The sequence below is a fragment of the Eublepharis macularius genome, chromosome 4 (genome assembly GCF_028583425.1).
Source record: "Eublepharis macularius isolate TG4126 chromosome 4, MPM_Emac_v1.0, whole genome shotgun sequence".
Lineage (NCBI taxonomy): Eukaryota > Metazoa > Chordata > Lepidosauria > Squamata > Eublepharidae > Eublepharis > Eublepharis macularius.
The window spans coordinates 118,368,159-118,395,678 of record NC_072793.1 but is presented as its reverse complement, the minus strand read 5'-3'; the positions used below and the strand labels follow the sequence as shown (position 1 = coordinate 118,395,678).

The window sequence follows — 27,520 nt, the reverse complement described above, 5'->3', positions numbered from 1 at the left end:
TGTACCAGACAATATGATGTATTCGCTGAAAAGGACAAATTGTTCAAAAGTAATGCGCTAACACCTGAGAGATTCAATTCTGAATTTTCTTTTGAAACTCCAGGAAAAAGCTAAACAAATACTTAAAAAAAATCTGCCTCCCTTTCCAATTTACTAGGGCCTGGGAGAAAAAATAAATCCTCACCTGATGCTGGAAGGGTAAAAAATCTGGTGCTAGGAACACATTCAGGGAAGAGTAGTACACAGTTGGAATGTCATGAAATGGCCACACTCTTAGCTACTAATTGCCTGACTATAATATTTGAATTAGCTCAAAAGCTGAACTGGGAGTCAGGATGGTGTTGTGGTTAGAGGGTTGGATCCCATGGAGGATTTCTGCATATGAATACTTTCATCTATGGAGCAGAACTTTTTCCTCCCCTTCTGTAGCCTCAAATAACCAATGAAATGCCATTCCTGGTAGACAGGGGACACCTAGAACAGAAATAGGGTCAGACTGGAGTTGCAGGTCTGCAATAGAAGGGGGTATCAGCAGTGGGGGAAACCCTTCAGCCTGTAAAAATTCAGTCTGAAGTAAGACTGGGGAGGCCCAGATTAAAATCCCCGCTTGACCATGACTTTAGGCCAGTCACTTTCTCTGCCTGAGCTACCTCACAAGGTTATTAGGATAACACAGAGGAAACACTATCCTGTTCTCTGTAGAGGAAGTACACAACAAAAAGGGAGTTACGGCTAAAACACTCTAGTGAAAAAAAGGAAAAACACCACCGTAACAATCTAACTGCTTACACTTTTTACTCTCATTTAGGGTTGCCAAGTCTACCCACCCACCCCAGGCGGGAGATCTGGGGCCTGCCTTGGCCTTTTCCTTTTCGCACATGCTCCTGGCTTGCACTATGATGTCACTTCCGAGAAGTGATATCATGTGGGTCACGGGCCGCCCTGGGAGCGCTCCCGTACTTTCCAGAGGATCAATTCAGGCTGAATCAGGCACTATTTGGGCCGAATCCAGCCTGATTCAGGAAGAATTCAGCCTGAATCGGGCTGCACCGCCCAGGGGTGCACCCTGGGAGGCATGCTTCCCCCCACTGGCCATGTAAGTGTGGGTGGGGGGGTGAAGGGTGGGAGCGGGGGATCCCTCACCCTTGGTGGAGGGCTGGCATCCCTACTCTCAGTTCAACTTTTTAAACAAACCAATAGAATATATAACCACTTGTCAGTGTCTGTTCATATACAAGTCAGGTAACAACACTTCTCCACATACATAGTCGGAAGAGGATTGTATTGTAATGCTTAAGTAGGTATAATTTTATTCATCAGTCCAGTAATTTATTTTCTATCTTGCAGAAGAAATTCATCATTCATTTGTAAAGGAAGGGCAAGAGAATGTAGTGGAACCAAGCTGTGAATGTGTACATATATTTTTGTTGGTTTTTGTACAAGCAGAAGAAAGTTGTCACCAGTCACAGCCTTTCAGTATGTACTGATATGTTGAAATAGATTGTGCTCATTGTAGATGATGGTGCATTTATCATTTACCAAGTGGAAGTGATAAATACAGCATGATTGTTATTCTGCAGTACTAGGTGTAATATTAAGATTTTTAGATCTGGAATATAATTTTAAACTGGGTTTACAAAACTGTCATTTTTGCATGCTTTCTGGGTTAGGTGGTCAGTTTTTTTTAAAAATGCCACACACATAATTGTAATGAATGTATTGTTTGTCCTTGTTTCATTTTTTCCGAACTTGCAAATAACAAATGCATTGGTGGGTTTAATGTTTATTTTTTGCCCACCTTGTTCTGTTTTTGGATTAACTATATTTGTTTCAGTTCTAACACCTTTGGACAATTTTGATATTGATTCTTTTTTATTTGATTTGATTTATAGTCCACTCTCCCCACAAGCTGGAGCACCACTTAATCTTATCAAGAGTGCAGCACATCCTGCGCAGGCAGGACTGGCTCACTTATTGAGGCCGGCAAGGCAGCTGCCTCAGGGCGCTAAGGCTCTGGAGGGATGCCGGCCTGGGGGCAGGGGCATGTGCCACGGAGCTGCCGCTGCCACCACCAGCCAGGAGTGCGTGCTGGTGGTGGCAGTGTGGGGCAGCTGAGCGGGCAGCCTCCCATTCAGTTGCTCTGAGGGCCAGGCGCAGCTGGCTGCCAGGGCGGCCGGCTGCGCCTGGCCCGCAGAGCAACTGAACGGGAGGGCTGGAAGCCCCCCCTCATGCGCGCACCCAGCCCCTGCGTGATGATGTCACATGCAGTGACGCTATCACGCAGTCCGGTGCATGCGTGCGCGCGCGCGCACACACATGCACACACATACATGCACACATACACAGAGAGGCAGCCCTTAAGCTGCCTCAGGTGCTGGCGATGCTGGAGCCAGTCCTGTGCTCAGGAGACAGACAAGAGGCCTTAAAATAATGATTTGAAGTCTTTTTCCCCTCCTTACAGTCTTTTAAAAAGTATATATATTCAACATGATAGAGTTCTGGAAGACTGGCAAGCTTGCACATTGTTTCATGATATTATGGTTGGTTCTAAGGTATTACTTGGCTTTTGTTAACATTGGAGGCTCTTATAGGTGACCCTCTTCTCCTTAACGCGAAGATATGCATTTTCAAGTGGGTAGCCATGTAGTTCTACAGTAGAACATCAAGATCCAAGCCTAGGAGCACCTTAAAGATCAGCAAGATGTTCATGGTATTAGCTTTCAAGAGTCAAAGCTCCCTTCATCGTGAAGATTTACAGATTACCATTCCATAGTATTTTCCAGCAAAATATGTAGTCTGAGACCACAAAGGCAACACTAGTCAGTTCAGCATCAATTCTGGTGGTGCTAGAGAATTGCTCTGCTGGGGCTTCATCCTGACAAGCCTGGGAGAAATGTAAAAATATTTAATTAGATTCAGGCTAAATTTTCCACTAATGGTGCAGGTGGGATAATTTCCACTAATTTCCTCTTTCTGCTATGGACAACAGATTTGCCCATTATGCTGTTCTTAAGGGTCCTCTGCCCCACAGGAGCAGCATTTTGGCAAGATCAGTGGGTTGCAGCTGCAACATTCCAGCAGCAAATTGAGTCCTGATCAGGCCAGGTTTTTTGAAGGGAGGAGATTTTTTATGTACAGACTAGGTTTTTTCTCCATACCTAGGGAATACCCCCTAAGTGTGCAGAAATACCTACCATGCCTGCAGTTGACCTTGTTTTGTTGCTTCCTTCATAGACAATCAACTATGAATTTCAAAATTTGAGATAACCACCTGCAGCTTATGAAGAATCTCAGTGGGAGATAAATGATTTGGAAAATCTTACATGTATTTAAATAACCAGTCCTACCCAGGATTCTATTAAACCCTTAGGTGCATGAGCAGAATGGTTTCCTCATCTCTTTCAGTTTTTCCCTGCAATGTAATAACTTCACCAGCTCCTATTGTTTATAGAGCTGTTGTTAAAGATGTTGTGGTTTAGGTATGTCTTTATAAATGGTGGTTTATTTCTTAATAAACAGAATTCAAAATTGTACTCTGATTTAGAATCTCTTTACCTCAGAAAGAAACCAAAGCCAATTTTATGTGCACGTGTTCAGACTTTACAACAAATTGGAGCTAGACTGAAGACAACTTAAATGAGGAAATCTTAACCCCCAACTCTGCGTGTTTAGGGAGGGTTGAAGGGACATGAAGCCCAAGCACAGGAGGTTTTGTCACAACAAACTGTGAATTGTCCCTGATGTCTGAACAGATCCTAGGTCTATACACGTAATTCTCAAATTCTGCCATTTTTGGAAATGTACCACGAGTAAGAAGAATCCTGTTTAGGGTTGCCAGGCCCCCTCGATCTCCCAGCGGGAGACTGGGGGCCTGGCTCTTACCTTGGAGGAGCTCCTGTGCGCGCACGCTTCACGCGCCCCTGCAAGCATGATGATGTCACTTCTGGGAGTGCTGTCATCACGCAGCCCCCGTTTGGGCGCTGATCGGGCCCATTGTGGGCCCCTGCGGAGTGCAGGAATGCTCCCACGCCCAACAGGGGCCCACAACGGGCCCAATCTGCGCCTGTTTTGGCACAGATCGGGTCCATTTTGACGTGGATTGGGCCCATTTTGGACCCCTGTGGAGCATGGGAGCGTTCCTGCACTCTGCAGGGGCCCACAACGGGCCCAATCCGCACCAAAACGGGTGCGGATTGGGCCCGTTTTGGCACGGATTGGGCTTGTTGTGGGCCCCTGAAGAGCGCAGGAATGTTCCCACGCTCTACAGGGGTCCAAAATGGGCCCAATCCACGTCAAAATGGACCTGATCTGTGCCAAAACGGGCGCGGATTGGGCCCTGATCCAGGCCAAAACAGGCCCTATCCTGGGGCTGCTGTGTGCAGGGGCGCGCAGCACCTCAGAGGGCGCACATGGAAGGTGCGCACCCCCTCTGCTGGCCAGGTAAGTGGGGGCGGAGGTGAGAGGGTGGGGACCCCCACCGGGGGTCTGGCAGCCCTAATCCTGTTGGCCAAAGATGTTTACTTCAGTAGACCTCATTTCTGAATAAGTGGTTGCTAAACTACAACATGAGCTACAAACTACAACATGAGCTTCCCAAGTCTTAACATAATGCATCTTTCTTGACAGAAAGACAGTGATAGATGGGAAATGATACAGCGAAATAAACTTTGTTAATAATGAGGCCTTATATGTGCTGTGCTTTTAGGCACGCCTGTGGCAAAATCATAGCATTACACATCAATTTACATAAGCATTCCTGTCAGTATTTCAGCCACTTGAACCAGCTTAAGAGACCATGACAATTCAAAACGTAAAGTCTATAATAAGATGCCGTACTTATAAATAGTATTGATTATTTCTCTGTTGATGTTAAAACTTAAAACTCATTCCCTTCAGGTTGCATTGTAGGCCTTGAAATGAGTAACACATGAATTTTAATTAAAAGCATGAGAAGGCTAAATTGTGATTGCTGTTTTGGTCCAGTGCACAGGGCTGTGCTTGGGGGAGGGGGGCGTGGTAGTGATTTCCCATCTCCATGACATAGCCACTGTAACTAGTGTAAACAGATCTGTGTATCTAATGCTGGTTATTAAAATTGATCGTATGTCTCAATGCCTGTTGACATATTGTATCATCAGGTCTATATATTAGATACAGCCCAAATGTTGAAAGAAATCTGTTATTTATACAAATAGATTATGAAAGTAGTGTTTGCCTTTTTAGAGCTCACTTTATTGAAATATCCTAGACACAAATAAGTTACTCCAGTATGGTTAAGTACCAGTACCACCTCCTAGTGGACAATTATTTTCCTTGCTTAAATAGAGCCCCTTAAATATTACTTACTTATTACAGTGCCTTTCTTCTTGCCTCAAGGCAGCTTATTTGTTATGGTTTTATTCCACCTTTCCTCCAAGGATCCTAAGGTGGCTTACAGCAGTCTCATCTTTTCCACTTTATTCTCACAACCCTGTGAGGTAGGTTTGGCTGAGAGAGTGACTGGCTCAAAGTCACCCCGCAAGCTTCCGTGGCAGAGGGGGGATTTGAACCTGGCTCTCTCAGATCCTAGTCCAACATACTAACCACTGTACCACATTGGTCTTCATGAAACTAAGTCTGTCTCTGTGTACCCGCTAACTAAATTTATTGATTTACTAGAATTTACAAAGACTCTGCACTCTCTCTATACAGACATACTTATTTGTTAACTCATCAAATGATAGGCTGTGGAGTTGCTTGCAAGCATTTATGTAGGTATACACTTAAAGAGCATAAGATTCTGTTTCCCACTTAAAGAAAAGGTTGGTCATTAAATTTCTCTGTTACCTTTCAGTTATGGTATATAGACCAAAGGAATTTTATTGAAACAGCTCCAGGCAAGGGAGATTTGCTTTTTAGTAATAATCAGAACAAATTAAAAGCTGCCCGTAAGTTCAACAAATGTTAGTGACTAATTGACAAAGACTGTATAGCCTAAGGCAATACATTTACATTTATAGTTGAAGTAAGATATATCTGAAACAAGTCTTAATTGTGAGCTAATTAAATAGCATAGCTGCTTGCTAGTTTGAATTTCAAGCCATGTGTCTGTAGGTGTTTTATTAAAGTCACATGTTTGGAGGACAAAGTAATATGCTTTCAAGTTCAAAGCTCATAAGAAATGACCGTAACAGATAGGCACTTGTTTAGTTTCACCATTTAAGGTCCTTATTCATTACTAAGGCCTCTGGCTGTGTTGTACAGGCTTGAGTCCAACTAGTACATACCTGGCACAGACTAAAAAAAATTTGATTTCTAATGGAAGTAGCTTGCAAGAGCATCTTAAATTCTAGTCACTTTTCCTAAGAGTTTTGGCAGAGTTCTTTTGTCTCAATTTATGATAAATTCCATTTGAATGAGTGATAACAATATGTAAATATTGTTTTTCAGGTTGGAAAATAAGTAAATGTGAGGTTTATAAAAAGGGACTGAACAAGTGCAACTGCATATGACTTCAAACAGAGGAAAATAGGAACAATACCTAGTTTAAATAACCAAAATCATTCAGAACCAAGTCTGATCTATTAAGCATTTATAAAGTCTTCATGTTGTTATAAAGTCTTCATACAAAGCCTATAAATAGTCCTTCATATACAAATGATTGATTAGGTAAAATAAAATAAATCCTCCAGGAAAACATTTTTGCACAGAGAACAATGAAACATGTGAGAATAGTTCCTGGTTCAGGGATTAAAGGGGAGCTGGGACAGGAAGCATTTACTGGGGAGACAAGAGGGAAAGCCCTAGAGTGCATAGACAGGTAAGTTAAGCCTGTATTGTAAATAAAGTTGTGTTCTACTTTCTGTTACTGGCAAGTGCTGAAGTCTCTCAATCCAGAGTGTCTAATTGTCCAGCTAACAACATAAAAGGGAAGTATTGCTGAGGACTGGGTGGTGGCGGCGGGGGGGGGGGCGGTCTTCAGTGTAACTCCCGGGTCCTTAGAGTCCTCCTTGAGCCTACCGGCAATGCTTCCCTTTAAGCAATACACACACCTTTCTCCTTTCCTTTGATCACCTTCTGGGCACAAACTGCAGAAGACTGTTTATGCTGTACTTCAGTGCTTCCTGGAAGGATCTGACTGGCCACTACTAGAAACAGAATACTGGGCCAAAGAGATATCTTCATAAGAGCTGAGATGTTCTTTTTTTTAATTTAAATAATTTGTTTAGAAATAGAAAAGATTTAGCAATGGAAAGTGCATAGAAAAGCTTATCCAAACAATACTTGCAGTTAATTTAAGACTTATAATAAGTTATACAAATAACAATTCTAAAATTGATTTATAACGTAAACAGGCACTACATTTAAAAATGAGCTAAACTGATAAAAGTTAAGATATAAGAGTTTTAATAACAGAATTTAGTGATGCTGTTAATCTCCTCTACTTGGTTACTTATACAAAATTTAATATCCACTATTTTACTAATCATTCTCTGTGTTCCATCCTTTTATCTTTATAGTAAATTATATTAAATCACCTTAATTGGTGTTAATTCTGGCCTAAATGATCAAAAAAGTGCCTCCATTTCCCCCCAAATCCAGCTATTGTTCTATTATGTACATAAGTAGTTAATTTAGCCATTGATGCGTATTCATGATCTTTATCCAATCTGACACATCAGGAGATGCATCTGCTTTCCATCTCACTGCACAGAACTCTAGCTGCTGTTACCATATAATGAAAAAGGTCTTCCTGCTCTTTTCTGAGATTATTTGGTAGAATGTTTAATAACATGGTTTTTGGATTCAACTCACATCTTTGTTTAAGAATCTTCTGCATCTCTTCATGTATCTTTATCCAATATTTTTGTGCTTTCTTACAAGACCACCACATATGGTAAAAAGTTGCATCTGTGCATTGAGTTTTCCAACTTTGACCGTTATAGCCCTTAGTGGTTCTCTCAATGTCTCTGGGGGTAAAGAGATGAGCTGTTCTTGAGGGTGTTGATTTGCCCATGTTCCTTCTCTTAACATATTCTAGCCCTTTCACAGCCTCCTCCATAGGGCGAAAGAAAGGGAAAAGAAAACCAAGCAGGGAGAGGAAGCCTCTCAGTGAATGCTGTTGTGCGATATCATTATTTTCAGAGAGGTATATTGAACTCATCATTTTCACAGAAACTGCCTTTCAGAAGTAGTTCTCATCCTGACAGTGATGATCTGGCTATTATTATTTATAATAATTTATATTATTATAGAAATTATTTATATTTATAGTCTGCCTTTCTCAAGGTGGATTACACTGTGTGTCAGTACAGTCATTTTCAAAGATTTTTCAATAAACAATGCGATAGGATATAGAAATTTTCAATAAACAATGCAATACATTTTTCAATATACAATGCAATAGGATATAGAAATACAAATTTGCTAAGATTTTATGTAGGGCTTTTCTGCCCTACCTGTTCAAAATGCCTCTGTAAACTTAATTTTGTCTCCTGTCAGAGTCAACAGTATGCCTTCTCCAAAGGCCAAAAAGCTTTTTACATCCATCTTGCCACGTGTGCCTGCCAAGGCAGTTGTCTTAAACAGACATTATCAAGAATGTGGGAAGCAGTGACAGAGCAACCTTTGAGAAGTCCTGCACAGTCTCATACCTTCTTCCCCTTCTCAGTAAAGTTCTCTTCCTCTTCTCTGTAGCTTGTATGAAATTCTCTCATCCTTAAACGACAGGAATGGCACTAGAGGTGTTTTAAAAATTCCAAGAATAACTAACTAGTTTATTCACTTTAGAGGAGAAGGTCAGGTGAAATCAGGAGTTGAAAATTTTGGAGGTAATTCATATATATACTAGTAACAAAGCCCATTGTGGGGAAAAATACAACAGGCTCAAGAAAGTGGAGGGCAGACAGGCGGGCATTGCCTCCTCCTCTGTGACTGATCTCGACCGGATGAAGGCGGGGGGAGGGCATTGCCACCTGTTCTGCTCCTGATCCCAGCTGGGTGAAGATGGGTGGGCATTGCCTCCTGCTCCACACCTGATTCTGGCCAGGTGAAGGGGGCAGGCATTGCTGCCTGCTTCATGCCTGATCCCGGCCGGGTGAAGGGGGGCAGGCATTGCAACCTGCTACGCACCTGATTCTGGCAGGGAGAAGGGGGGGCACTGCCACCTACTCTACTGATCCGGGGTGGGTGAAGGGGGGTGGGCATTGTTGTCTGCTCCTCGCCTTCACCCAGCTGGGTGAAGGCAGAGGGTGGGCATTTCTGCCTGTTCTGCTTCTGATCCTGGTTGGATGAAGAGGGGTTAGACATTGCCTCCTACTCCATGTCTGATCTCAGCCAAGTGAAGGCGAAGGGTGGGCATTGCCACCTGCTCTGCTCCTGATCCAGGCTGGGTGAAGGGGGGAAGCGGGCATTGCCTCCTGCTCCATACCTGATCCCAGCTGGGTGAAGAGGGGAGCAGGCATTGCCACCTGCTGCGCTCCTGATCCCAGCTGGGTGAGGAGGGGCAGGCATTGCCACCTGCTTTGGTAGCAATGCTTGATCCCAGATGAGTGAAGGGGAATGAGCATTGCCTCCTGCTGTGCACCGGGTGAAGAGGGGGCGGGCATTGAAACCTGCTCCGCTCCTGATCCCGGCATTGCCACCTGCTCTGCTCCTGATCCCAGCTGGGTGAGGGGGGGCAGGCATTGCCATCTGCTTTGCTCCTGATCCCAGCTGGCGCGCTCTCTGGAGGAACAGGCTGCCTTGTTTGTGCTTCCCTCTATGGTAGCACCCACTGGCGGCTACCAGGGTAGAAAGTGAGTTGTCAGAAACATGGTTAGCCTTTTATATAATAGGATATCTGGGGAAAAGTCAGAACATGTACAGACTTCAGGTCTTATGCTCTTCACCGATGCTTAAAGGCTTATGTTTTGAGGATTTAGTTGCCTTGTTTTCCCCCAAGCATTCTAGTGTACTTTCTTTTAGTATCCTCTTTTGCTTCTGGAGTTAGGAATACTGGAATCTACTTTCTAATAGCCCAATCCCCTTCTCTTTACACAACAGTGCTTTCCTTCAGTTGTTAACTGGATCTGAAGGTTTCCACAGGCATTTTCCAACCACACCCAACCAGAGATCTCTTCACTCTCCAAAGCTAGTTCCCTGTTTGACTGGGTAGGGAAAATCTCTCCCTAGAAGATCTATTCCCTTTCTTTGGGTTATTTGGTAGTCTGCACCTACTTCCCAACTTCCTTGCTAACTTTTCCCCAGTTCTTCTGTCGGTATTAAAACTGCTCTCCATTAGGACTCTGTCTCCCGACTCTTCACACTCCATTTCTCTCAGGTAAGATGAAAACAGACCCTCCTCTTCCAAGCTCAAACTGCCCAATTAGACCCCTTGAAGTAGACCTGTCACTCAAAGATCTCTGATTTTGTGAGGGATTAACCCTTAACAGTCCTGCAGCTCTGTGTGTACAGCCCTTCCTGGCTTTTAAAAACATGCAATCCATCACAGCTTGCTACCCATGAGTTGGTTTCTCTTTTATAGTGGATGTGCAGTGGTCACTCCCTCTCTCTCTACCATCTGAACTATTATGCAGTTAAAAATAGAGTGGAATTATGATGACTATATTAGGGCTATACCTCCTTGGTTCCACTGTCCTGTAAACTTGGCCAATTAGAGTTCTTAGAACCTGTCTAGACATTACTGTACATCTGACATGGAGCATGGCAGCCCTAGCACAGGGATGTGGCCTCGTTTCTTTGCCCTGGTGTGCCAGATTGAGGGGGAGGGATTACCTCTGAGCTCCCTATGTAGCCATGAGACCAGGAAGCCAGGCAAGAGTAGGAAGAAGATGGCAGGCCATATGCACTCAGTGACCAGGGTGCCATCTTCTGGAAAAGGAGGCAACAGCAGGAGGAAAGCGAGGGTGTGGCAGCGAGGTTGCACAGACATGCTGGCTAAGTTGCAATCTTTCTCCTGCTGGCTTTGCTGCCTGTTCACTTGGCTCTCTCTCTCCAATGCTCCAGATGGCAGTGTGGTGGCAGTTGTGCATCTAGGGGTGTCCTGGCAATCCCTCTCTCCCTCCAACCTGGCATGCTGGGTGAGGAGGCAAGGCCATACCTCCAGGTGAGCTGGCCAGCCTTTCCCTGTGCCTGTTCTAGATGGGGCCTGGCAGCTCTGTTAGAAAACTACAAATCAGTTAAAAATGTGTCAGCTGACACAGGTATAAACACATGCCAGAAGTAATGTCTAGCATTGTCCTTTGGGTTGAGCTATTAGATCCTTCCAACTAATTTGACCAGTGCTCTGAAGTGATCTGTAAATTAATGGGTGTGATTCCATGAGCTCCTAAAGATGGTGGAGAGGCCCTGCCTCTGTTTCTAGTAGAAGGCCTTTTACATTATTCAGATAGCTATGAGAGATCTTTGTAAAATCCTATGACATTGTTGTAGAAATGTCCTTAACACTGTATAGAAATGTCCTTGTTGCTGTATGGAAATGTTTCCAATACTGATTGTGCTAATCTCATGCTATGTAATCCACCTTGAGTCTCAGTGAAAAATGCGGACTATAAATGACATAAATAAAATAAATAAAAATAATGAACTTGTGGGCCCCAGTGAAAGATACTGGTCCAAGTTCTTGTGTATATTTTTGTGGCTCCTCTCTACCCTTTCTCTTGGCCATATTTCTTCATATCCATTTTGTTTTCAATCTTGTTCCCTTTATTCTGTGAAAGGTCATCCCATTAAGCCATTTTATATACTAATCAGAATCAAGTGGTAACTTCATGGACTGGCTGCAGATTATTGTGGGGTTTTGGTGGGGGAGAGGGTGGCATGTTTAAATGCACTGTCAAGGGAAATGACTTTGTTTATATATAGATACATGCAGCATGTGAAGGATGTCTTCCATATGCAGGGATTTTTCTCCATGGAGGATCATTTAAATATGCAAATCCCATAAGCAGCCTAGGGATAATGACCTATCTCTGGTGGTACCATGGTAATAACTCCCTCATTGCTTAGTAACTGTGGTTTTAACTGCCAGACATGGTGCCATCTTTTGTATGAATATTCACACCAGGTCCTGTTACACTCCATTAAAAAGGTAATGTTTACGAAGTTATGCTAATGTCTACAGTTCTGTGGTGCCTCTTGGCACATCTTACCCAAAACTCAGTCAGCTTGGCTTGACGCATCTGGGACACCATGAACTGAGGAGGTTATAACAAAGGCACTGACTAGGAATGGCTGTTTTTAATGCCACTGTACAATTGGTGTCTCTGAAGTAGTGCAGCATATGCCCTAGACCTCTCCATTTCTTGGCAGCACTCCCTATGTCAGGGAAGACAGTACTGCAGGACAGCTGGTTTGGTTCTTTCCTTTTGTTCAGCAGCATTCATGCCTCTTAAGTCAAGACTTTTAAAGCAGTTTTTGCATGCATAGCCTCCAACAGCATACTGAAGAATATAGGGGCACACACATGCTTGTAATAACCTCACTCTCATACCAAGGTTCACTCACTTCACATTCCCCCCACCCCCGTCCACCTCTGAGTTCATGTATTCTGTAACAGCCTCTCTTATTTCTGCAGCAAGATGTGTGTGTGTTAGTGAATCATGGTAATGTTCTTGTTTGATAGAAAGTTTAATCTCACAGTGGACCTCAGGAGGTTGATCCAGCAGGGTGGGGTGAGTTGGATATGAAATAACTGCAAGTTTGCTAGATCCCCCATGATAGCAGGGGATCCCTCACCCCCAGCCTCCACCAGCCCCTCCCCCCACTGCTCACCTGGCAGGCAGGAGGGAAACAAAAAGGCACTCAGAAAGGCCAGAGACAGGCCTGAGGCAAGCGCACAAAGTGGTCTCCCACCCACCACATTGGAAAATAACATCATTTCCGGCACAGCACAGAAGTGTTGGGTCATGCTTGGGTGGGGGGAGGGAGTCTCTAAAACTTGCTCCCAAACACTAAGATTTGGGCCAATTTTTAGAGAATTGGCATCCAACACATCATGCTGGAAATGACAGCCTTTCCAGCAACACAAGTACCCACTCCCCAGTTTGGCCCTCAGGGGGCTTGGCAACCCTGAATAACTGTAATGGAGCAATATTTAATGGCTGGTTAGTATTAATAAGAACACTTTTTAAAAGTACTCCAAACATCATGTTGTCATCATCAGACAAACATGTTGTCTGACAACAAGTCAGACAAATAAGTATATGTCTGCTACATGTATATAGTTGCTTTCTGACATGAATTATGTATGTGTAGCTCTTTAAACTTGCTGCTATCTGATCAGTATGTTGCAAGGTCTTTATTTCAAAGTAGCAGTAGCCAATAGCAGTGCCTGGTTGGTAGTAAATGTCTGAAAAGATTTTCATCTGCTGCTTGGAAGGCATGAATGAGGAACAACAGAAGAGGCTACTGGGAGGTAATTTTGTTTCCTTCCTGTTTCAGGAAGCCTTTCTTTAAACTGATATGCTTAAAGCTAAAGAAAAGATAAGCAAATGAAAAGGCAACTAGACCGGGGAAGCCAGATTACAAGGTGCACTCTGAAAACGCTAAACAGTATTTGTTTTGATCCTTTAAGCAGCAGTTTACATCTCTTTAAAGAGATATCTCTTGGATGCATTGTTTGACTACACCTGACTTTGACTTCTAAGGTTAGTGAGCAGCACTGCATGTTTATACATGTTTTTGATAGAGGCCTTTTGATTTCTATAGCACAGTTCCAAACTTGGCATCCTGTAGGTGTGTAGCAACTGGAATGGTTGGTTGTTTGGAGTATTTTGGAACCCTGTAATGGACTGTTGGGGGATGGGGGGCATAGCTGAACAGTGAAGTACATGCTTTGCATGCAGAAAAGAATATAACAGTTAAATGAGCCTACCTAGAATATGTTCCACTAAATATTATCCCTTAATACCTACAGTTACTACACTGGTCAATTGAGATATTTTGACTAGATACTGAGATTTACAAGGTTTCTTCCCCAAAACCATCATCATAGTAATTACTTAGAGCTTTATCTTTACAAAAATTACTAAACCCTAGACAGCATCATTCTTGGACCAATGTGACCAATGGACAGCAAGGCTGTATCATCTGCATATAAAAGGATATATATTTTCCATAGACAAAGTGAGGGTAGAAAAAGCCCTGGACCCAATAACCTCTTAACAATATCATTAAATGTAAGTTAAAGAGTAATGGGGCCAAGACACAACCTTGTTTTACCCCTCTGGAGTACATATTTATTCTCAGCCCTAAAATTCCCTGGGTGGACCTGTCATACTCTTTCTCGCAGCCCAGGGCTTTTTTTCTGGGAAAAGAGGTGGCGTAACTCAGTGGGTTGCCCTCAGAGAAAATGGTCACATGGCCGGTGGCCCCACCCCCTGATCTCCAGACAGAGGGGAGTTTAGATGGCCCTCCACGCCACTCAGTGGCGCGGAGGGCAATCTAAACTCCCCTCTGTCTGGAGATCAGGGGGCGGGGCCACTGGCCACATGACCATTTTCAAGAGGTTCCGGAACTCCATTCCCCTGCGTTCCCCCTGAAAAAAAGCCCTGTCGCAGCCTAAGCTACCTCAGAGAGTTGCTATGAATGTTCCCCTGTGCTTCTTGGAAGGAGGGAGGGTGGGAGATGAATGATGTGATAGATATCATGTTTAGTCCCTGATATTTCTAGTTAAGGGACAGAAGATAGGACAGGGCAAGTTTGAAAGCTGAGATCTCAGAGAATTGCTGAAAATGAGAGTAGATGATTCTGGGCTAGATGATGAACCAAAAGTGTGATTCAGTAGTAAACAGATTCATACATGGCCTGATCTTTGGTGCTGTGCTACTTGTAACTCAACTAACCCTAAAAATATATATAAAAACTAGAAAAGATGCTTCACATGCTCTCTATATTACTACTTGTAGGAGTTACTTATTTGTTCTCTCTCTCTCTCTCTCTCTGAACCATGTATATTGAAGTAACTTGCATCTGTATGAAAACAAACATGACTTCAGAAATAACTTTCTCCTTTCATAATAAACTCTCCATCCTTTCAGTGGGAATAACTTTAATTCCCATAGGGATGTATCATGGACTGTTGAATACAAGAAGTATCTCTGAGTTACAGCATCTAGATTCCTCTATACATTTGATAAGCACAATCTCTATTCAGCTGTCACTTCAAATGTCCTTGATTTTGTTCCCAGGTTTCATACAATTTGTGCCTGCTTAAATGTGTCCTGTCTGGAATGCCTTCAAAATTAGTAACCACTTTCTTGTTTAAAATGGGTTGCACAACTGATATAATGCCTGGTATTTCATAGCAATGCCCCTAAAAGTAATAACCCTGAACCATTAAATTCTGTTCATTCTGAATATGTTTGTGTGTTTCATAAATAATAAAATCCTGATCAGCAGTTTGTGAGACTTTTAATAATGACTGGCTGGTGCTGAAATGTAAAAGATCAGTACTTTCATTTATTCCTTTCGCCTGCAAAGCAGTGCATTCCCACAGGATGAAAAGCCACTTAAAGTGAAAAACAAACTTTTACCCTGGAGTTCCTAACCTAAATTCAGTTGTGTTGTAACTCCATAGGAGGTAGGGAATGAATTTAATCCATTGATTGTAGTGAAAGAATAGAAAACAATGCCCGGGTTTTCTGCCACCATTCTGGAGGCCAAGAGTAGTGCTGAGGGGGTGCTTGGGTGAAGCTGTCCAGGCAGGTTTTGCAAAAGCTTTGTGAAAGAAAGGAAATAATTGACTGTAGTAAGATAATACAGTATTTATTTCTTTGTTCATTCTCCAGTCGTTCATTGTTAGTGATATTAAAAAGAAGCAGAAGAGGGGATAGTGTTTAAGCAAGAACATTTTCAAGGAAGAAAAACTTCCCTTTCTGTTCAGAAAATGTACACTCTGTTGATTTCTTTTCAGTACTTCCAAATGTTTGTAAGTATTTGTGGGTTTTTTTAACTCGCTTACAAAATTATTCCTTCTTTGTAGTACCTCTGTGAGTACTCTGTAGTTTTATAACTCCTATACAAAATTACACCTTGTTTGCACGGTAGTACAAGGCATTTGTGTTTCATCAGTTTCCCTTGTCTCCTTTCATCTAGTGATATTTTATTTAGCTGATGAATAATTAAATAATGAGCACTGAGACTAGGGCTGTCCTTAGTACTCTTGTGTTTTGTACATACGTAACCTTGGGAAAGAGCTTGAAGGTAAATCTAGGCTGTTAAATCAGTAAACAAAGCAGCAATCTGTTGCAGCCGGTGTTTCCAGATCCGGCAGTCCAGGTGGCTGATAATCTAGCCTGGGGGGAAGTTGTTAAAACCTTCTGTTCAGAGCCCAATTAAAGGTTCTCAAAGACCACAAGCAATGAATACTTTTAGTTGCTGTTGAAAACTTAACATACTCCAGCAGAGTGAAATGTAATTTTTGCACCTACCTTCTTTACCAGTTTGGATCAGATGCTAATTTGCTGCCCTTAGTGGAGTTGACTGATATGTTTTTTTAAAAGGTACTTGGTCCCATCCATAAGGATATTAAAAATAAAATTCTGTATCCATGTAGTTCTCAGTTCTGCATAAATGCTACCTGCATAATGATGCAGTGTGCGCAAATTTGCATAGTCTGCATAATTTATTCTGCCTTTGCTAGTGATGGGAAGAGCAAAAAATGTTCTGCAGGACACCAAAGTGTTGCTCCCAGATGGAATTCTTATTGAGCCACCTCTCTGGCTTCTCAGATTGCAGCAGGTGTTGCTTATGTACTTTAAAGCATATCTTTTAGCAGCCATAAGGTCTGGATAAGTATGATTTTTAAAATAATAATAAAAAACCAGGTTTCTCCAGAAGCTAAATTCTGTGACCAGTATTGTGTTCTGCATTTGGACACATGCTTCACATAACCTTTACAAGATAAATATAGCATATGTTATGGGTAAATGACTTCAGTGGAATTGGTTTCTGCCAGGAGGTAGAGATGTCCAGTCAGGGTTGAAGAAGACCAGCTGCTTAGCCCTGCCCTCCCCAGTGCTGAAAGCACTTTGCCTAGCAGTCTACTACTACTGCTGGGGAGAACATGTTGCAGGGGAGGTGAAGGGCTAGTTGCTCAGTCCTGCTTTCTTCTGTGGTTAAGCACTGAAAGAACCTCTGCCTATGGGAAAGGACTGTGCATGAGCTTTCCCACCTAAGATGTTAGGTGAGAAATGTTTAATGCCACTTTGTACTATCATGCTTAGCGGGGCTTTTTTTCAGCTGGAACGTGGTGGAACGGAGTTCCAGAACCTCTTGAAAATGGTCACATGGCTGGTGGCCCCGCCCCCTGATCTCCAGACACAGGGGAGTTTAGATTGCCCTCCGCACCCCTCTGTCTGGAGATCAGGAGGTGGGGCCACCAGCCATGTGACCATTTTCTCTGAGGGCAACCCACTGAGTTCCACCACCTCTTTTCCTAGAAAAAAAGCCTTGATGCTCAGTATGACTATTGTAAGCAGCCTTGGATCCCGTTCCATAGATGGGGTAAAAAAAATTTAAAGTTAAAAAAATTTATATGGGATTGACCAAGTGGCATAAGGTTATATCCAAAGCATTGTGGAAGTTATTCTTGTCAACTTGCCTGACAATTAGTTTGAGCTAATGCACCACAAAGAACACTGTTATTTGTGTGTTTATTAATATGGGCGGATCACTTTAAATTCATCTATTTATTTATAAAAATATTTGTACCCCACCTTTCCTCTTGTGCATGAGGTAGTTCTTGTTTACTGTTTTTGATTAAAACAGTATGACCAAATAGAATGAATGTGGTTCTGCTTCAGGCTTGCTGTTGAAAATATGTATGGCTGGGTAATATCCCTTATTTTGCTAGGCTTGAGCACTCCCCCCCCCACAAAGTCTTTTTTTAAAAACTGTTGTGCCCCTTGACTGGCTGTCATTTTTCATGAGTACTGCATATAAACTGTGAATTTTTTAACCTGTGTATATTTATTTATTTATTTATTTATTTACTTACTTACTTACTTACTTATTTATTTATTTATTTATTTATAACCCACCCTCCCCGCAAGAGGGCTCAGGGCGAGGTACAACATTGATTAAAATACAACTTAAAATCAATTATAAAAACAGATAAAATACTGTGCCCCTTTCGGGGCAACCAGAGGGAGTGGACTCTCCATACCCCTTGTAGAGGGAGACAGGTGGAAGGCTCGGCAATGATGGGCTAAAATTAGCCTCCACCATATGCCTGGCAGAACATCTCCGTCTTACAGGCCCACCTAAATGATACAAGATCCTGGCGGGCCCAAGTGTCCACAGACAGAGAGTTCCACTAGGTTGGGGCCAGGACCAAAAAGGCCCTGGACCTGGTAGAGGCCAGCTGAGCCTCCTTAGGGCCAGGGACCACCAGTAGATGTTTTCCTGTTGAACGAAGTGCTCTCTGGGGCACATACAGGGAAAGACGGTCCTTTTTTGGTTTAATTCTTTGACTATATCGTCTTCTCCAGGACTTGGTTCACTTAAGAACCACGAACTACATTGACACGGTCACTTGTATTTATTATATTTTGTGTCTCTTCTCTGTGCTTCCTCTTTAAGCCTAGAAAATGTTATGACTTTTTTAATGATGTCTCTATGCTGTTTCAAGGTAGCTTGACATTTTGTTGCTCAGCATCTGCGTCTAGTTAAAACCAATATTCAGCACCTTTGTGCTGAACAGTTGAGCTTATAGTTATTTTCTTAGCTCTTACAAGGCCAACATAAGGCATTGTAGTGTCATGATTGGAGGATTAGACTAGTGTTGGGAAGATCTGTCTTTGAATCCCCACTTAGGTCATGAAACTCTCTTTGGCCAATCCCAGTCTATTAACCTAAACTAGCTTATAGGATTGTTGTGAGGCTACAATGTGCAGAAGAGAACCATGTTTTTGATGCCCTGTGCTCAGTGGAGGAAGGGCAGGATAAAATTATGATAAATTATTATATAAAAGGTAGTTCTTTGAGCTTGAAAATCACTTTTCACATTATTAATGTTCTATACTCCATTCCCGTAATACAGTATACCACTTGAATGTCTGAAATAACGACTAAGGATATATATATATATCCTTATATATAAATATATATATTTATATTTATATTTATATTTATATTTCTTATTTATTAGTTTTATTTTTTTTTATCCTGACCTGGTTTGAATTAGTATCTCCAAATACAAATCTCTTCAGAAACTAATTTTCAATGCAGCCAGTTGAAATAGTCAGCTGTAAGTTCTTAAAGGAGATTTCATGTGTGAATTGGGACCCAATGACTGTCAAATCCAAAGCAGTTTGTCTTGCATTAATTTTTCTTTTGTTTCTCAACAGGGTTTGTCATCAATTGGAAAAAATACTGGGCTCCTTAATATCACCTTCAAGTATGACAGTAAGTTCTTCTAGGACAGTGTTTTTCAACCTTTTTTGTGCAAAGGCACACTTTTTTCATGTAAAAAATCACGAGGCATACCACCATTAGAAAATGTTAAAAAAATTTAACTCTGTGCCTATATTGACTATATATAAAGTAATTCTCTTGAATAGGAATCAAATAAACACAAAGAAATTATTTTATAATTACTTTATTATGAAATAATAATACTTTATTTTATAATTGTTTATATTTCTGTTTACTTATTATCAAAATGAACACAAAAGAAATCAAATAAACACAAAGAAATTTTCTGATTACTTATTCAGTGCGAAACCTGGGCCTGTTTGGCTGAACACAAAGATGATATTCTGGCAGGAATCGAAGAAAGACACACACGTAGCTCTTCGTCAACAGCTCTCAGTCTCTCTCTGTCTTTAGTTTTCATAGCAATCAGGGTTGAAAAGCTCATCTCACACAGATATGTAGTGGAAAATGGGAGCAATGTCAAAATAGCTTTGTTTGCCAGAACGGGGAACTCCTTGGCAGTATCCAACCAAAAACTGTCCAAAGGTAGATCAGCAAATCTTAGCTTGAAACCATGATTTTGTCTCAGTTCAGTTAGTTCCTCCTGCTCCTGTAAAGTCATGTCCTTTCCACCAACTGATGCTGAGCTATAGGGGTCCCTAACCCAGTCAAGGCATTCAGTGGAGACTGAAGAGAAATAAAATGACAACTTCTCCTCGAGAGTTTTTAAATGTTTAACTATTATCTCACACAGTGCAGCAGTGTGAACACCTTGCCATTGCTTGGTGAGTGTGAACATTTCAAGATTGCCGCTTTCCACGTGTTGATGCCAGAGTTGCACCTTTGAATGGAATCCATTTATTTTATCTGTACTTGTAAGCAGGTTTTCATTTCGGCCTTGCATTCGTGTGTTCAGTTCATTCAGATGATGAAAAACATCTGCCAGGTATGCCAGCCTTTCACACCACTCATCACTTGCAAGCAGCTTTGTGTAATCTGACCTCTCATTTGTCAGAAACACTTTAACTTCCTCCCGCAGCTCATACACACGAACCAAGACCTTGCCACGCGACAACCACCGGACCTCCGTATGAAACAGCAAGGTTTTATGCTTCGCTCCCATCTCCTCACACAAAGCTGCAAACATGCGACTTTTCACGGGTCGTGACTTTACAAAGTTTACCATGCGCACAACATCATCCAACACAGGAACTAGGTCTGTTGGTAAAATCTTGGCTACGAGGGCCTCACGGTGTAAAAAACAATGCATAACAATCACATCTGGATTTCTTTCCTTCACTCTGCTCACAAAGCCTTTGGTGCGCCCGACCATGGCTGCAGCTCCATCGGTGCAGACACTTGTGCAGTTTTCCCACTTAAGTCCTCCTTGTTCAAGGTATTCTGATGTGACCCGAAAAATTTCTTCTCCTGTTATTTTTTCTGGCAATGCCTTGCAAAAAAAGAAGTTTTCTCTAATTGCATCACCATCCACAAAACGCACATTGGCCAAGAGTTGAGCATGTCCACTGATATCAGTAGACTCGTCAAGTTGCAATGCAAATTTCTCACTGATACGGATCTTTTCCAAAACCACACTTTCGATGTCTGCAGACATGTCATTAATACGTCTGGAAATTGTGTTGTCTGAGAGAGGGACTTTGGCTATTTCCTTAGCTGCTTCAGGTCCGAGCATCTCCTCTACAATAGCTTTGCAGGCGGGAAGTATTAATTTCTCTGCCACAGTGTGCGACTTTTTTGACTTGGCTATAAGTTCAGCAACTTGATAGCTAGCTTTAAGAGCTCTTTCATTTACCTTTGTGGTTTTTCTCATGAAAGTTGCCTGTTTCTCCGTGTTTTTACGCAGGCGAACAAAAAAGTCCGCATTCTTGTTTTGAAGCGAAGGGTGTTTCGTTTGGAGATGGCGTTTAAGTTTACTTGGGACCATAGCACTGTTAGATAGCTTTTCACCACACACCACGCACCGTGGAGTTGGTTTCTTTGCATCTCCGGTGAAAGTAAATCCAAATGAAATATAGCTTTCGCTATATTGCCTTGTGCCAGAGAATTTGCTTGAGCTAACCATCTTTGCTTTCTTTTGATCCCCACTCATACTTGGGCTCTCATCTTGCTCCGAATTTTGTTCAGAGTCCAGTTCTTTCCTTTTCAAAAACTTGTCCATCACTGCAGTATCTGCTCCTGTCTCACTGTCACTCAGTACTTACTGCGCTTGTCTTCTCCAGATAGCCGCTGTCCGTCACACTCAGCGCTCTTCTGCTCATGTCTCCTCCAGATCCATCACTCAGCGCTCTTCTGCTCATGTCTCCTCCAGATCCATCACTCAGCGCTCTTCTGTGCTGCGTCTGCAATAATCCTCCAGAGTCCAGATCCATCGGTGCTCTTCTGCGCATCGGCGATCTACTGCGATGTCTCCTCCTGTCTATTTGAATCTAATGATTCGTCTATTTGTGAGCCAAAGCCGCATGTTACGGATGAAATTGGAATTTGTCCCACGGCACACCAGACAATGTCTCACGGCACACTAGTGTGCCGCGGCACAGTGGTTGAAAAACGCTGCACTAGTGTGCCGCGGCACAGTGGTTGAAAAACGCTGTTCTAGGATACACTTTTACAAAGAGAATAATGTGACACTTCCTCCACCCCCTTTAAAAAACTAATTTATTAATAATAATTGTACAGCATGGAGTCAACATTGCTAACTGCTCAATACAAAAACTGACAATAACAAAATAAGCAACATGTACAACCTACTGAATCCCTTCAGACTCTCATTGTTGCTAAATAAACATCAGACAGGCATTTAGGGAATTCCCAGATGTAAGAAAAACCCATCAGATCTTGAAAGTATGGATTTGCTGGAATCACTTCTTCAGCAAGATAACCCACCACTGGGAGCCAAAATTCTCGGGAAAATAATGTGATACGTACATGCAGTTAGTTGATGATACCATAATGTATTATAAAAGGTAAAGTACAATGATAGAGAAAGTGTTAAATGAAACTGTTTTTATCCATTTAACCCAGGGTGGATTTGATTTAAATCAAACTGATTTAAATCACGATTTAAATCACTAGTCATTAAGGCTTGATTTAAATCATAGTTTTCTACATAAAGACTAATTCTTGCTGGTATAACTTTAATATGCAAGTAGATGCCTGCCTTACCGATAGGTAAAGGAACTTCATTAAAGTATTCCCAAACTGGGTCTCTTTTACAGCCTGCTGCCATTATAGGTTTTTTCCTCCAAGGAAAGAATGTGATAAACCTCAGGTCATACACACAAAAGATCCAAAGACTTGTGCAGTATTGTGCTCAAAAAGTTTCACTTTCATTTTGTACTGCTTGCCCCTCCCTCCTCACACTTAGTTTCTTCTTGTGCAGATCTATTCCACTCCAAACAATCAGAAAAATATTGTTTCTATTCACTGAACTTCTTGAAACTTAGCACTGGAGGGGTTGATTCTGTCTTCATAGGTTTGTAGAACAATAGGATTAAGGTCTTTTTCTCAACTCTGTTCATGTTATAACATTTTTGCTGTGAAGAAGAGGCATGTGATCTCTGCTGAGCTGACACAAATTCAGTTTTGAGAACTGCAAAACCAAGCATCTGAGATAATATCTTGTAGGCAGAGAAACTGCCCAATAATCTTACAAAAACCTCTGGAAGAGCATGACATTGTGAATAGATTAATGGAATTTATTTACCAAAAAAATTAAACATATACAGCCTTATTCTACATAATTAAAAACTAATCTTTATTTCATAATGGAATAACCTTTGGATGGTAATATATTTTCCTCAAAAAGCATTTTATTTAAAAAAATCCGATTTAAATTAAAAAAATCCAATTTAAATAAAAAATCCGATTTAAATTAAAAAAATCGATTTTTTTGATTTTTTTAAAAAAATCATTGATTTTTATCCACCCTGATTTAACCATCCATGGAGATTGTTAACTGATCTGAAGGGTCAGAACAGGTTGATAATGTCTTCAAACAGCACATAAAAGTAGTTAAAACATGCTGCTTAATAATCTCTTCCTTCCAGCAGCCATTACATGCTTGTCCAAACAAGATGGTATCATATTGCTTCCAGATGATACTAAAGCTTAGGGTTTTGTGGATCTGTTATCAGTGAGAGAGGCTGAAGGACAAACATTGATTGAGAGTACTGTTGGAAAGTAAAATTTATTTATTAAGAGTTGACAAAGGTTCATGCAAGCATTGCTGCAGAGACTTCCAGATGCTGCGTGAAGTGGAGTGGAGGAATTCTGGCTGAATATAACGCTCCATTAGCATATATAAGACTATATATCATGTTTTTGGTAAGTAGGATCTCCACTTAACTGAGCCATATTCTTACTATCTTGGCTATTATTCAATCATATTTGAAAGAAGAGGTTTGTTTTCTGTTTTCCCCTTCTGGTATAGATTTGCGAATAGGAGGTTTCTGGAACTAACTTCCCTTTGTTAACCTGACCTCACTTCTTATCAGTTAATGAGAGCCAGAGTTCTTTTGTAGACAGCATCACATTAGTTCTGGCAATTAGTTGTAATACCTAGAAAAAGCTGGCCTGTCATGAAAGAAACTAATTTCTTCCATGAGATAGCTATTTCTCCTTTAATATGGCTAAGTCCTGTTCTACGTTTCTGCAGGATGCCAATGGTACAGTAACATCTTTAAAGGAAAAGAAGTCCTAAGTTAAGTGCGCTGTCATTACTCTATTTAGTCCCCATATTGTTGCGGGCCACAGGATATACATGCAAAGCAGCATGGGCATCTTCTTTCACCTGTATGGAAATAATAGAATTCTTTAGGATCCAGTGTAGTTAGGTTCTCATACATTTGTCAGATAGCCAGTTTTAAGGTGATTTAAAGACCTGGGATCTCAAGCCAGCGTTCTTTGGTTAGTTCAGAAGCCAGAAAAGGCATGGATTCAATTACCAGATGTTTGTCTACAATAACTGATTATTAAATGGTTAAAATACAAATTGATAATAGTTCATGAAAGCTATATATTGCATACCCCTTCAAGTCATGGTGAGTAATTCTTGCTCTGGGGCAAATTCACACTTTAGGTGGTAGCGATCAAGAAGTGTTTACTGCAATGTTAGCATGCATCACTTTTTTTAAAAAAAATAGATTTTATTGGATGAGGTGATATACAATAATTGGTTAATACATACAACTTATCCAAATTAAACCTTTCTAAATATATAACCCCACCCTCCCCTCCCCCTTTCCTCTATTGACTTCCAACAACACTCGAACCCCCCGTTTATTCATAGAGATTATTATTTCACTATAATACAATTATATTATGTTACCCATGGTAAAGATCTTATATATATTCCCTTCGTTAAAATCTTACTTAATAAAATTTAAAATTTTTATTTAAAATCTCTCCAAAGACCACAATTGTCCTTTAACATCTCATTTCTTTTCCAAATATTTCTTAAACTTCTTCCACTCTTCCAGAAAAGTTTCTGGATCTTGCTCTTTCAGATTTCTAGTTAATTTATCCATTTCGGCCATGTACAACAGCTTCCTTGTCCATTCTTCAATATTCGGTATTTCTTCTTTTTTCCAATATTGAGCATATAAAATTCTTGCTGCTACTATCATATAATACAACAATATCTTATCATTTCTATTAACCTCTTCTAAATGTAAAGATAGTAATAACATTTCTGGATTTTTAGCAACATTGTATTGTAATATCAAAGACATTTCAGCACATATTCTAGACCAGAAGTCTCTAGCCTTTTGGCAAGTCCACCACATATGAAATAGAGAACCTTCATGCTCCTTACATTTCCAACATTTATTCGATAACTGTTTGTTAGCTATGGCTAATTTTTTCGGTGTTAAGTACCATCTATACAGCATTTTATAACCATTCTCTTTAATACTGGTACAAGTTGATATTTTTAAGGTATTTTTCCATAGTTCCCACGCTTCCATCGCTATTTCCTTATTACAATTTATAGCCCACTTTACCATTTGCACCTTGACTGTTTCATCTTCTGTAAACCACTTCAATAGCAACTTTCACATTTTAGATATTGCTTTACTATTATCCCCCAATAATAGTTCCTCTAGTTCTGAATTTTTAATTCTAAAACCATTCTTTCTATGTTCTGAATCAAATAAATCTTTAATTTGTCTATATTGTAACCAACCATATTTAAATGGCAACTCCTCATTTCGCTTAAGTTTCAACCCATCGTTTTCTAATACTGTTAATTCTTTAAGGGTAAGCCATTCCTTTCCCTGATATTCCATATTTGGGTTGATTACTTCAGCTGGAACAATCCAAAGTGGTTTCTTTAGCTCTATAAATTTCTTGTATTTAAGCCAGGTTGACAGTAGATTTCTTCTCAAGTAGTGGTGCTGAAACATTGCATCCATATTATACTTCCCGTACCACATATATGCGTGCCATCCAAATAGTTTATTATAGCATGCATCACTCTGTGATACATAAAGATGAATTTGTTACATGCATTTTATGTTTGTGCATACACATTAAAAATAGAGAAAAATAGTTCTGGGAAATAGGTGGCAGAACCTTCCAAATGATTCAGTCCCATTCCCCTGCAGCATTTATCATTCTTTGACCACCTTTTCTTATCATAATCAGTCTTATGTAGTGGGTACAACAGTTCAAGTGATTTCCAATAACTCTTTTATTAACAGAAACATCACCACTCAAAGCACAAACATCAAAACAGCAGTTATAGAACACTCAACTCCTCCTCCAGAACACGCCCACAATTAAACTCAACCAATAGCAAACACCCAGTATCCAGAAACCCTGTTCACTAGTTCATTAGTCTGTAGGGGAATCCTGATTGGCTGGCTCAACAACACGGCCAATCGGAATGCAGCTGTACGCAGGGGTCATTTCGTTGAAAAAGAACTGCAAGTACTCATTAGCATAACTCATTAGCATATCTCATTATCATTTGCCACACCCCCTGACATCACTGGAAGTGTGTCAGAAGGCAACATCCACCCCTCAGTCCCCTTTCCCCCAAAATCTCCAGGTATTGGTAACGTGGGAGCAGACACCAGGGGGGAGGGAGGGGGGAGGTGAGTGTTCTGTGGCCATGGGAACTCCAACCTCATCCCTGCAAACCCTGTTAGGCAGTTCTGACTGCCAACCACAGGCCTCCTGCATTTCTCCATGAGACCTCTGCTTATAAAAGGGCACTGCGCTCCCATTTCTGGTTTCACTTTCAGCAAGCAGTGGAGTGGGACAGAGCTCTTAATAGCGTTTGGGAGAGACACAGGGAGAGTGCATTAGAGCTGGGATTTTTTCTGTGTGCTTAGATAGGGATCTATCTCTCCACTGGTTTCAGGGCTGCTGCCAGGCTCTGGGACCAAGCTCAGTGGGCACCTCGGCTGAGGGCTCACCCTGATTATTAGAACCTGATCTGGTCAGGTATCTGGGAGTACTGGGCTAGGGCTCTAACCCCTCCCTCTGGTTCTAGGGCTGCTGCCAGGCCCTGGGGCCAAGCTCAGTGGGAGCCTCGGCTGAGGGCTCACCCCGATTATTATTATTATTAGTATCAGTGCCTGATCTGGTGGCCAGGCTTGTGGGTGTGCTGGGCTAGTGCTCTAGCCTCAGCCTCCAATTCCAGGGCTGCTGCCAGGCCCTGAGGCCAAGCTCAGTGGGCACCTCAACTGAGGGCTAACCCTTGTTTATTAGTGCCTGATCTGGTCAGGTATCTGCAGGGCTAGGGCTCTACCCCCTTCCTCTGGTTCCAGGGCTGCTGCCAGGCCCTGGGGCCCTGCTCAGTGGGCACCTTGGCTGAGGGCTAACCCAGTTTATTAGTGCCTGATCTGGTCAGGTATCTGGGAGTGCTGGGCTAGGGCTCTACCCCCTTCCTCTGATTCCAGGGCTGCTGCCAGGCCCTGGGGCCAAGCTCAGTGGGCACTTTGGCTGAGGGCTCACAGTGTTCTCTCCTTTTTTGTTCTCCTCAATTCTAGTTTGGTGGCACAATGAGTCTTTCTGTTGTGGTGGCCGCCATGGGTGATCGTGGGGTGAAGTGCAAAGGCAGTCCTCCTGGTTTACTTGTGGAAAGCGGTACTGGGTG

General features: G+C 41.7%; 1 protein-coding gene across 1 annotated transcript in view; it reads left to right on the top strand.

The window, feature by feature from the left end:
• Positions 1-27,520, top strand: part of IL17RD (interleukin 17 receptor D) — an 85,704-nt gene that overhangs the window by 27,327 nt on the left and 30,857 nt on the right. The window contains exon 2 of the mRNA XM_054977645.1: positions 19,332-19,389. Within this exon, the coding sequence (XP_054833620.1) occupies positions 19,332-19,389 (58 nt within the window). The remainder of the gene's footprint in view (positions 1-19,331; positions 19,390-27,520) is intronic.